At 33.7% G+C, this 12179-nt stretch overlaps 1 protein-coding gene across 4 annotated transcripts in view; it reads left to right on the top strand.

The window, feature by feature from the left end:
- GSK3B (glycogen synthase kinase 3 beta) overlaps window positions 1–12179 on the top strand; it is a 205978-nt gene that overhangs the window by 155931 nt on the left and 37868 nt on the right. For all 4 annotated transcript variants that reach the window (XM_046659775.1, XM_046659773.1, XM_046659774.1 and 1 more), the window contains exon 8: window positions 8450–8545. In XM_046659775.1, coding sequence (XP_046515731.1) covers window positions 8450–8545 — 96 coding nt within the window. The remainder of the gene's footprint in view (window positions 1–8449; window positions 8546–12179) is intronic.

The following is a 12179-nucleotide window of genomic DNA, read 5'->3' as shown; positions in this document are numbered from 1 at the left end:
ATTCATACCTCTTTATTTTGTTTAATTTCCTTGTCCTGAAGTCTACATTTTCTGTTATTAATGTAGGCACTCCATCTTTCTTATACTTAGTGTTTGCATGGTATATCTTTTTAACCGTTGTATGTTTATATTTAAAGTTCATTTCTTACAGAGTGTATATGCTTAGGTCTTCTTTTTTTTTATCCAGTCTGACAATTTCTGCGTTTTAATTGGGGTGTTTAGAACCCAATTAAATTAATTACATTAATTTACATTGAATGTAATTATTAATATGGTTGGGTTTAAGTATTCCACCTTGATAATTATTTTTTATTTTATTTTTTTCCTTTTTTATACTGCCACCTTATGGACATAATGAGGTGTTTTGTTTTTTTTAAAGATTGACACCTGAGCTAACAGCTGTTGCCAATCGTTTGTTTTTCCTTCCTTCTTCTCCCCAAAGCCCACCAGTATATAGTTGTATATTCTAGTTGTTGAGTGCATCTGGTTGTGACATGTGGGACACCGCCTCAGCATGGCCTGATGAGTGGTACCATGTCTGCATCCAGGATCCCAACCAGCGAAACCCTGAACCGCCAAAGCGGAGCGCACGAACTTAACCACTCAGCCATCGGGCCGACCCCTGTAATGATTATTTTTTATTTTCCCTGTTTACCTCCTTGCTGCATTTTTAAAGTTTGTTCTAGGATTGAAAATGGGCATCTTTATCACAGTCTACAAATAATAATACATCACGTCACATATAAAGTAAGAAGCTTATAACAGTATATTTCCATTTCCCCTTCCTGTACTTTGTGTTATTGCTGTCATACATTTTACTTCCACAATACTTCCACAATAGTTTATTATTTTGCTTTAAACACTCAGTTTCTTCTACAGAAACTTAAAAGCAAGGGGGAAATGTCATACATTTAGCCACATATTTACCATTTTCAGTGGTTTTTATTCCTTTGTGTAGATAGGAATGTCCGTGTGAAAACCTTTTCTTTCATCTTGAAGTACTTACTTGTAGTGAAAATCTCCTGGTAACAAGCTCTTAGTTTTTGTGTGCCTAATAATGTCTTTTGAAGGGTATTTTCACTGTATATAGAATTTCTTGGTTTCCAGCTTTTTTTCTTTCATTCTATAGAAATGACTTTATTTTCTTCTGGCTTGCACTGTTTCTGATGAGAAGTCAGTTGTCATTCTTACTGTTGATAACCCTGTGTATAATCTATCTTTTTGTTTGGGGAAAGATTTTCCCCTTAACAGTGGCTTTTATTGGTTGATTCTGACTTGGGGTAATATTTTTTTATATTTATGCTGCTTAGGGTTCATTGAGCTTTTTATTGAATTTTCATCAAATTTGGGAAAATTTTGGCCACTGTTTCTTCAAGTAGTTTTTCTGCATCTCTTCCCTCAACCCCTTCTCAGACTCCAATCACATGTACATGTTTTTCTAGCCTTCTTTACCTCCATGCTTCAGCTTTGATAGTTTATATTACTTTTTTTTTAAGGTCACTGATTGTTTTTCTTCTATAGTGTCTAACATGCTGTTAGACCTCCTGTGGAGTATTCATTTTTCATTTTATTTTTCAACTGTACAGTTAGTATTTGGTTCTTCTTTTGGTCTTCCATTTCACTCATTATAATAGCTGTTTTAAAGTCCTTATTTGCTCATTGTATCATCCCTGTCATTTCTGGATCTGAGTCTGTTGACTGATTTTTTTTTCTCTTGTTTCTAGATCATATTTTCCTTCTTCTTTTAAAGAGTGTTTTGTTTGTCAGTTTTGTAGTTGTTTACATCTGGAGGGCAATTCTAGTTATCGGTTATTTTGTAATGACCAGAAGCAGAAGTCCATAATAATCTTTTTTATTTTTTTAAATACAAGCCTTTGCATGACATTCCAAATTTGTTGAACTAGTGATACAAAGTTACACGAAATTGTACTACTTTATATAAGACTTTTTATTTACATTTGACCACCTTAAAGTAGTTAATGGCTCCCTGTTAGATATGCACAGTATTTATACCTAAAGCATTTCAATAACAATAATTTCTGCAACTTAAGCCTTGCAATTAAAAATTCTTGCAATTACAGTTCCTCATAATATTTACATCCACATTATTTGCCCACTATCTAACATTCCAATCAAAATTCTACAGATGTGAAACAGTTACTAACAGACAAAAATCCTTAAGCATGAGTAAGCATGGGATTTACAGTGAGAATCTACAACAAAAGAAGCCTGAATGATTTATCAAAATTGCTGAATTATTAGAAGAATTTTTACAAAAATCTGTAAAATTAGTTTGAGATTTGTTAAACTTTTTCATCTTATTTAGCCTGTTAAGGTGTCTTTATTGCTTCTTATGGTTCTTCTCTTGCCTAAGATCTATAATATTATCAGTTGAAGATATTCTTTTTATTAAATTGGATTACCACAGTATGGGTCAATTTTATTTAAATTGTGTTTTTTTAAATTGTCAAGAAATGTCTAAAAATGTCTTAAAAAACTTTTAATTATAGTCTTGTGATCTTATGAAATCTTTATATCCTGCACAACTCAAAAGGATTCAGGTTTCATTTCATGGTATAATCAATGAAGTTTAAGAAAGTGATTTTTTAAAAATTATTTTTAAAAAACCTTCCGCTGTTTCTGCCCTTAATATTGAGTAGACCTTTTTAGGGAGTCATCTCCACATGCACTTGAATCCCATATCTATCACAGATAAACTGTAACTTTGAGAAATCAATTTACCTCAGTCAACCTTAGGTTTCTTTTAGGTATAAAAGGGGGTAATAGAGTATCTATAAAGTTTAAATGAGGAAAGAAAATTCGTGTACCTAGCAAAGAACTCTTACGTAGCTCTTTAATGGGTGCTCAATAACTATTTTTTCTTTCTCTCCTTTCCTTCCCTGATGTGCCTTTTGAAAGGAGAATTTATGTATGCTGTCTCCACTTACTCATTTCAGATGATTATGGTCTGCTTGTTCGTCTCATGACTGATCTCACCAAGATCAGCTGCAGTGAATAGCTTTGGCCTTTATTTTACCAGGGCTCATTGTGTCATAAGATACCCACCTTTCTGTCCTTTAAATGTTCAGTTTTCTTGGCCTCCATGGTATCATTGTCTGTGGGACTTCCAATCTTTTGGACTTCTGTTGTAGCCTTCTTTTTAAATTTTCTTTTTTCCATATATTTGTGTCCTGTAGGTCCCCATCTTTAGCACTCTTCTCCTTCAAACTACTTTGCCTGTTCTGCACTGTTGCAGCCACCTAGCACCTGTACGTCAGGTACTACCAAAGCTGTTTTTCTAGCCTCAAGCTCTCTTCTAAAGGATATACTTAATATCCACCACTGGTAGAGAACTCCTCCAGCTTCTTCTTGAATGCCTTAAATATTATTTTCTCTTCTAGCTCTATTCCTTCATGCTTAATAGCATCAATATTTTTCACAACTACCAAAATTTGCTTTCTAACCAAGTCCAACAAAAAGATTCTTTGGTGCCATCTCCTAGAATTGGTTTGCCACTGATGAGATTTAAATTGTGTCCTAGATCTGCCTCTAATTAGTTCTGACCTCTAAAAAGTTGCTCCTTCTGGGTCTCAGTTTTTCTCATCTCTAAAAATGTTCAGACTAGATCAGAGCTGGACAGGTAGGGCCCAGGGATAAAATACTGCCTACTTTTGTAAATAAACTTTGGTTTATGGCTGCTTTGTGCTACAGTAGCAGAGTTGACTAGTGACAGGCTCTGTGGCCCACAAAGCCTCAAGTATTTACTCTCTGGCCCTTTATAGAAAAAGTTTACTGACTCCTAGACTGGAGGATCTCCCATCTAGTTTCCATCTCTGTTAGCCAGCCTGGGGAGAACCTGGCTTTAAGTTAAAAAAATAATAAGAAAAAGAATAGAAAAATGATTATAGTAGTGCAATATCTGGCAAGAGAAATTAGACATAGAACATACTGTAATGTTAGAATCTGTTTCCCCATTTAATAGCGTTAGTGATTCAAGGTCACGTGGCTGTAACGAAGGAGTCAGGTCTCCATTGCCACTTTGTGCTGGCAGACTAATTTATTTGGTTAATTGCTTTTAAATAATTGATAGTGAATATATCAATGATTCCATTTAATACTTAGTAATTAGGCTTCTTAAAAGTCACAAATATCCATATTTTGAAGGTAAAGAACACAGTTAAACTCTGACCAACAGTTAGAAGTATAATTAAGAATCTTTTTTATGTCATCACTATTCATCCAAGCAGATTATTTCCCGTTGTGATAAAAGATTTTCCACATCCATGCACTGGTGTTTATTGAAGGAGGATTCTAGTATGCAAGAAATGCTTAGAATAAAAAGTGATAAATATTGAACCTTAGTTGATTATATGTATGCTGACCTGTACTAATGTCTGCAGCTGACTTTGAAATGCATCAAAAAATAAGGTGGATTGCTGTATGGATAGAGGAGTGGAAATGTGTTGAACCAAATATAGTAAGATGTTAATTATAGAATCTGGGTAGTTGGTATAAGGGGGAACCAGTTTTTCACTGTAAGAAAAAAAGTGCAGCTTTTCTATATGTTTGAAGTTTTTCATTATAAAATTTTGGGTAAATGATTAGATTTAAGTGGCTGTGAGACAGTGAATTTAGAGAGGAGGATATGGGAGTGGATACACACATACATATACTATACCTTCTTGCTTTCGCATTAAATAAATTATTGAAAGTTTGTGTATTAAGCAAACCTCATGTATATGACATATGTTTCTCAGCTGTTGTATATTTCACAGATTTACTTCCTTTGGGAATATTCTTAGATTATAGTAAAAAACATGCAAGAATTGTAACGGTCACTTCAGGGCGTGTCCTGCCTTTTCATTATATGGTTTGTAACTCTTGAATTCTCTTACGTTGGCTCTTTTGAAAAGTTAGCCAAATGGCTGATAAGTTCATGTGATCTCTGTCCATATGGTAAAAGGATGCATTTACTAATGGATGTCGTACAACTTTCATTCCTTTTGGCATTCTTCCCAACTTGTAGGGCATTAGGATTATCTTGTGTTAACAAAGTACTGAATAAATAGAGGGGGGCTGCACAACAAATACTCACTTTTTAAGAGTGGACATTTCTTAAGTGTCATTTTGTTTATTGTGAAATATATATTGAAAAATATATAAAAATATGTTCAGTTTAAATCACAATAATAAAGTTAATATCAAAGTAACTACCACTCATATTAAGAATTAGAGGAACTACTTATGCCCCATCCTAGTCACAATAGCTCCTCTTACCTCCTCTCTGTTGAGCTAAACTATGCTTATTTTTCTAATGAATAGTCCCATGCTTTTGATTTAGTTTTACGTGGTTTTAATATGTGAACTAAAATATAGTTTAGTGTTGCCTATTTTTAAACTTTATATAAGGCAGTGAAACTGTACGTGTTCATTGTTGAGTGAAAACTCACCACTGCATAACATTCATCCATAAGGTATGTGTATCTCTGGTTCGTTCATTTTCATTGCTAGTTAGTATACCATTGTATGACTATTCCACAGTTTATTTATTACTTCTACTTTTGGATTTTTGCTTTTGCCTGCAATGTTTTATTATTATTAGCAATGTTACTTTAGATGTGTAGAGTTTCTCTAGGTTGTATATATCTTAAAATGGAATTAGTAAGTTGTGGGATCATTGAAGGTACACATTTTTAAATACTCATTTATTGATGTCATTGCAGTTGTTTTTCTTTAGTACTTAAAAGAATCCAATGGAGTTGCATTTGTGGGGCAGAATTACTGATAAGTTCACTCTCCCTTCTTTTTCGTTCCTTTCCCTCTTTCCCAGTATATGTACATACATACACAGACACACAGAGACACCCACACGCCCTTCATCAAGGGTTCAATCTGGAATATAAGTGCTTGCTTTATTATTTAAAAATAAAAAGTAAGTTAAAATTCCTTTTTAACCTTCATATTTTATGTATGAATAGTTCCTGACTTATAAAGTTCTGGTATCTACAGCTACAAAGGCAGAGATTTTCCTTCACTATACTAGATACCTTGCTCTTCTCTGTAAAGCTGAAATTCTGCTACAAGAAGGAAGGCAGGTTGTGTAACTGGAGATATGTTTCCAGTGCTGTAAGAGTGAGCTTTCCCCCAGAACAATGTTTGAAATAAGAGTTAGAATGATGTGTTATAATTTAGATTATTTTTATGCATCTTTTTATTTTCTTTCTGATAACATCAGGAGTTTGCTCAGAAATTATCTTATAGGCAATTAAAGGTCAGTTTATGGTTAACTAGATTCCTTTTGACGTATATTGACAAATAATATGATGACTCTGTAGGTCAGAATGTTATCACCTGTCTCACTCAAACTTTATGTATTCTAGTATTTAAATAATTTCTGCAAGTTTTTGTTACAGGTATAAATGACACACAATAAAATACATATTTAAAGTATACAGTTTGGTAAGTTTTGACATGTATATACCCATGAAACTATCTCTGTGAAATCAAGGTAATAAACATTTTCATCACTCCTAGTAATTTCCTAGTCCCTTTGTGTAATACTTCTCTCCAGCCCCTCACAACCGTGGATCTTCTTTCTGTCACTGTAGAAAGAAAATTTTCTAGAATTCCGTATGAATGAAATTATACAGTAGATACCCTTTTTGGTGTGACTTCTTCTACTCAGTGTAGTTGGTTTTAGATTCCTCCGTGTTGTTCTTTTTATTGTTGAGTAGTATTCTATTACATGGGTATACCATCATTTGTTTATTCATTCACCTGTTGTGGGTATTTGGGTTGTTCCCACTTTTCAGCACTTGTAAACTAGATGCTGTGCACATTTATGTGCAAGTCTTTGTATGGACATGGCTTCCATTTCTCTTGGATAAATACCTAGGAATGGGAATGATGGGTATATGGTAAGTATATGTTTAACTTTTTAACAGGCTGTCAAAGTGTTTTCTAAGGTGCCATACCATTTTACATTTCCATCAGCAGTAGATGAGAGATTTAGTTGTTCTATATCCTCACCAAGACTGGTGTATGTAGTCAGTCTTTAATTTAGCTTTCTTAGTAGGTGTGTAGGTGGTATCTTGTAGTTTTAGTTAGCATTTCCCTAATGATTAATGATGTTAAGCATCTTTTCATGTGCTTATTTACTATCTCTGTGTCGTCTTTGGTGAAGTGTCTGGTCATATCTGTTGTCCATTTCTATTGGGTTGTCTTCTTGTTTTTGAATTATGACTCCTCTATATTCTAGATACAAGTTCTTTGCAGAATATATGTTTTACAAATGTTTATTCTCAGTCTATGGCTTGCCTTTTTTTTTTAAGAGTGTCTTTTGAAGACTAGAACTTTTAAAATTTTGAGTAAGTTCTGAAAGTTTTAATGAAGTCTAAAGAATTAGAACCAACAAAAAAAACCCTGAAATTCTTACTTTGCCCTGATTATTCACTGGTTGCCACCACAAGTCAAGTACTTAACATTACATTCTGCTCCTTCTGTGCAACTATCTTTGAATTGTAAATGGCTTAATGTTTTATTTGAACAGTCTTGTTTTATACTAGACCCCTAGAGTTATAAAGATGAGTAATGTATGTCGTCTTTCTTCAAAGTGCTCATTTTTAGTATTTAATGTTTCTTCCTGTCGCCTGTCTTGTGCAGCCAGGTCCATATACTTTCCTTTGTCCAGTGCCTGCTACAGCTATAGATGCAATGAAGTTCTCAGTATATTTTTACCTTGTACTGTAGTTATGCTTTTTTCCACACACAAATGTCTTGTTCTTTGTATCCTCCGTATATCATAGCATAGCTCCTTGTACACAGGGGATGCTCACTAAATGTTCAGTGATTGAATGGAATTATTGATGACCATATTTGAGTAAGAGTCTCCTGATTAATTAATTTATTGATAATAAAACCTTTGGCTATACTTTACTAAATGAATAAGAGATATTATTTCAGAGGCCATCATTGCAATAGATTGTTTTTCTAGATAGGACGAAGATACCTGATTTTTACTTGAGTGTTTTTGGGTGATCTTTTTGTACAACCCTGACTTAACATTATTATTATCATAAAAGTTTGTGTAGGGTAGTATAGCCTTGGATCTGTAGTCAGTTAAAAATTAAAGTCTTTCACAGTAAACTAACACACAGACAAAGAGAATAGTTTAGTGGTTACCAGAGAGGATAGGGGTTGAGAAGTGGGCACAAGGGGTTAAGTGGCACATTTATTTGGTGACTGACAATAATGTACAACTGAAATTCCACAGTGTTATAAGCTATTATGACCTCAATAAAATAAAGTAATTAAAGTCTTTCACAAAGTCTGCTCTGTTTATCAAGTTATGTATTTTGTAACTTTGGAATTCCTTTTAAAATCCATTGAAACATAGACTAAATTTTAAGTGTATAGAGAAATATGTCAGTAACTTACTTTCTTTATCTAGGTCCTGGGGACGCCAACAAGGGAGCAAATTAGAGAAATGAACCCAAACTACACAGAATTCAAATTCCCTCAAATTAAGGCACATCCTTGGACTAAGGTGAGTCAAAGCACATTAACCAATAGTTAACTAAAGCTTGGGTTTCTCATTGTTCTTAACCTACACTATTTTGAGACTAGATGGCTGCCTGAGTACCAAGTACACAGCAGTTCTACGTGTAAAAATAATTGGGTAGTTGTACTTCAGTGTTCATTGACTATGTATGGTTTCATCCCTATTGATTTCCTCTAGATAATTTCCAGCCTGGCTTTTTATTTGTAGGGTGAGGACAGTGTGCTTATATTATTAAAATATGGAATTTCATTAGGAATAGGATCTTATATGTAAGTTTTTTGGCTACTTAAAATTCGGAAATTAATTACTTTACATAGAGGTGCTTATTAGTTCAACATCATATTGCGTATGAAAACATACATTTCATATATTTTCTTTATTCTTTTTTAAACTATTAATATGTAGACCTTATCATAGATGATATTGTATGTTTTTCATCTCTTGTTTACTTTGCCATTGGTGTTTTGGAAGCAGGAATAAAAAGCAGATTTGATCTTGCTAGGTTGATATGTTATGTTGAAAGCAATTGATATGTTAACAGGATGCCACTAGCCATTAGAAAAGCTTAACCGCCACATTAGATGGAACCAATTCTAAGAGCGTAAGTCCTAATTTACTGGAAGACTTTTTTTTTCTTTGATACTAATTGAAATGAATTTAGTAAAAAGTTTTTTCATCTCAGTTTGATTTGTGAGATGAGGTGTGCAGAGGGAAAAAAATCTCAATAGGATTTATAAACTAGAGTGAATCTCTAGCTTCCTCATTTTATAGGTTCAGAAACTGGCCAAAGATACCAAGTGCCTTAAACAAGATTACATAGGTGTCTGTGACAAGGCCAGGATTAAACTTTTGTGTGTGTGTGTGTGTTTAATGCCAGATCTTTTAAGTTTCTAATTATGTGCCATGCACCCCTCCCCCATTTACTTATATTTCATTTTATATTTTTGTGGCTTAAAAATATTCAACATTTTGATATGTATTTCAAGCAAAAGCTCTCTGTATTTAAAAGTGTACATATAACAGTTTGTTTTGAACATTGGTAAGTTCATTTAATTGGTTATACATCTTTTATAATAAGAGATGAAGTAATTTAGGGCTATAGGTGAAATAGTTGACATTCCCAGATTTAAAGTACGTGTTTTTCTGTCTCTAAATTGTGTTATGATTCTAGTTACTTTCCTTCAGGTTCTCATAATCTCATTACCTCTCTTCACTTCAGAAAATCCTCGTTACTAATTATTTATTTTTTAGAATCAAAGACAGTAGTATAGAAGATATTTAGGGTCTCTCACCTGGCTCTCACTCAGAGAATCCTAAGTGGCCTATTTGGATTTAGAGTTTGAATCCAGTAAAGTTATTCTAAGTTAATGTGTTTATTATAAGTGATTTGTAGTGTACTGTGATTTCACTCGTGTTAAAGAAAAACAAAAAAAGAATTCTGTATTGAATAATACAGAGAAATATTCCAAAATGCTAACAGTGGTTTGGGTAAGAAGAGTGTAGGTGATTTTATTTTCTTTGTTCTGCATTTCCATATTTTCTTTAATAAGCATGTTATTTTTATGGAGAAAGAAAAATAAAGCTCTTTTTGGTATAATCTAAGTATTCATCATGTGTAACCCTTAATAGAGAGTTTCTGACCAATATAATGCTGAAATTGAGGTCGTGAAATCAACAGATCCTGTGTTTTTTGGTTTTTTTTAAAATCAAGACTGCCACCAATATTAGTGTCATATTCTGCGTTTTTTCCGTGGTTTTTATCTCTTCAATTTAGCTATTAGCCAGGATGGAATGTGAGGAATGATTGGTTATAATTAAAATGTGGCCAACAGATTTGTGTTCAATTTATGTGTTATACATCTTCCTTTGCCCTTGTGGCTTCCTGATGTTTCTATATTTTACACTAATGCATTTCAAACTTGAATAATCTATATAAAGCCATTTTATTCGTTTATTTAGGTTTCCATTCCTGTACCATGTGCAGAATAACGACTCAATTCTCCCACCTATTTTGTCTGTTCAGACTACTGTGAGCTCTTCATTCATATAGTGTTCCTTAATTTGGTTTTCACTTAGTACAAATGCATTTATTATGTATTTAACTTATGTTAATTTCTCATTAGTGCATACAGCTAGATTAGTGTTATTGTGGTTGTAAACGCAAAACCAAATTCAGGCACAGAAATTTCATGGCACTACTCTGTCATCTAGATGAATCTAGATGATACAGAATATGTTTATATTGATTTTTAAAAATAGATTATTATCAAAATGAGAATACAAAATTTTAAATTTCTAGAGGGAACTCAGTCCCCTCACCCCTGTGTTATGATAGTGGACACCCACTTGAGAAATGCTCCCTTATGCTAGGCAGCCAATGGAGTGATTTTTTTAAAAACATGCATAATGTTGTTCTCTAAAGAGGAGAGTTTCTTGCCTTTGGAGGGCAGGTAAACAGGAGTCTGGAAACAAAAGCTGTTTTGTCTTCATTGCTATTTTGTGTTAGACCCACTTTAGCCTTGTTTCCTGATGCTGTGGGCATGTGAACCCTGATTTTCTGTGCTGCAGTGTGGTACAGCTATATATACATATACATATATATATGTATGTATGTGTGTGTATATATATATGGGAGCTGGTGTTCTCAAAAAAGTAGACAGACATAAATATTAAGGGAGAAAATATCTTCTGTGGAAACATTGAGGTGAGAGGATGCACATGTGTAGGAAAGATAGCAAACAAAAGAACAAAACAATGAGATGATCCCATTGTGGTATATGGCAGGAATCTTGAGAATTTAGAAATCCACTAAGTTGTCCTTAGACTATTGCTTAACAGCCAAAGCAACATAATTCATTTAAGTAGGAAGGGAAATAGGCGCTGTTTTGAAACAGGGGTCATTATTGGGAGTGGGGAGGATAAAGACCTCTGCACTGGTGTACACTGTACACTTCAAAGAATAAAAGCCAGATGGTAAGCAAAAGTAAGTGATGCAAAAGTAGATTGAGAATTAAATAGAGACGGAGATGGGTTGGAAGAAGAGAGGAGGCTTAAATTCTGCATTTAGTACATGGAGGTGTGGTTAAATGACAGTCTGTTAGGTATGAAGTGAAGTTCTGATTTAAGCCCTGCTCCTACTCACTGCGCCTCAAGTTTTTTCTTTTATAAGATGGCAATTAGTTGTTGTGTCTCTAATCCAGATTCTCTTGAAAATGTGGTTAAAATATGCATATAAAGGATTATTTTATTTTAGTTCTGAATAAATGTAAAGATTCTACCTCCAGTATAGTTTTGTGATTTGTCCTATCTCCACTGCCCTGATTTTAGTTTACGCCATCATTATATCATAGAATTGTTAAAACAACCTTCTCCCTTCTGGCCGATTCCCCTCCTTCTGTTTCATATCCTCATTGCTGTCAAAGTTAACTTTCTTAAAAGCTCACGTGATACTGTCACTCCTACTTAAAAGTATCTGATTTCTCATTGCCTTTAGGAAAATTTGGTATAATATATACATAATGACATGGGTGATCATATGCCCCAATTTATGCTTGTCCAATGTAAGTATTAATTGCATGCCCCCTCACTCTCAGCAGTGTTCCAGTTTGGATGACAGATT

The sequence above is a fragment of the Equus quagga genome, chromosome 4 (assembly GCF_021613505.1).
Source record: "Equus quagga isolate Etosha38 chromosome 4, UCLA_HA_Equagga_1.0, whole genome shotgun sequence".
NCBI classification, from domain to species: Eukaryota; Metazoa; Chordata; class Mammalia; order Perissodactyla; family Equidae; genus Equus; species Equus quagga.
Note: the sequence above shows the minus strand (reverse complement) of the source record. Positions and strands in the feature narration are given on the sequence as shown.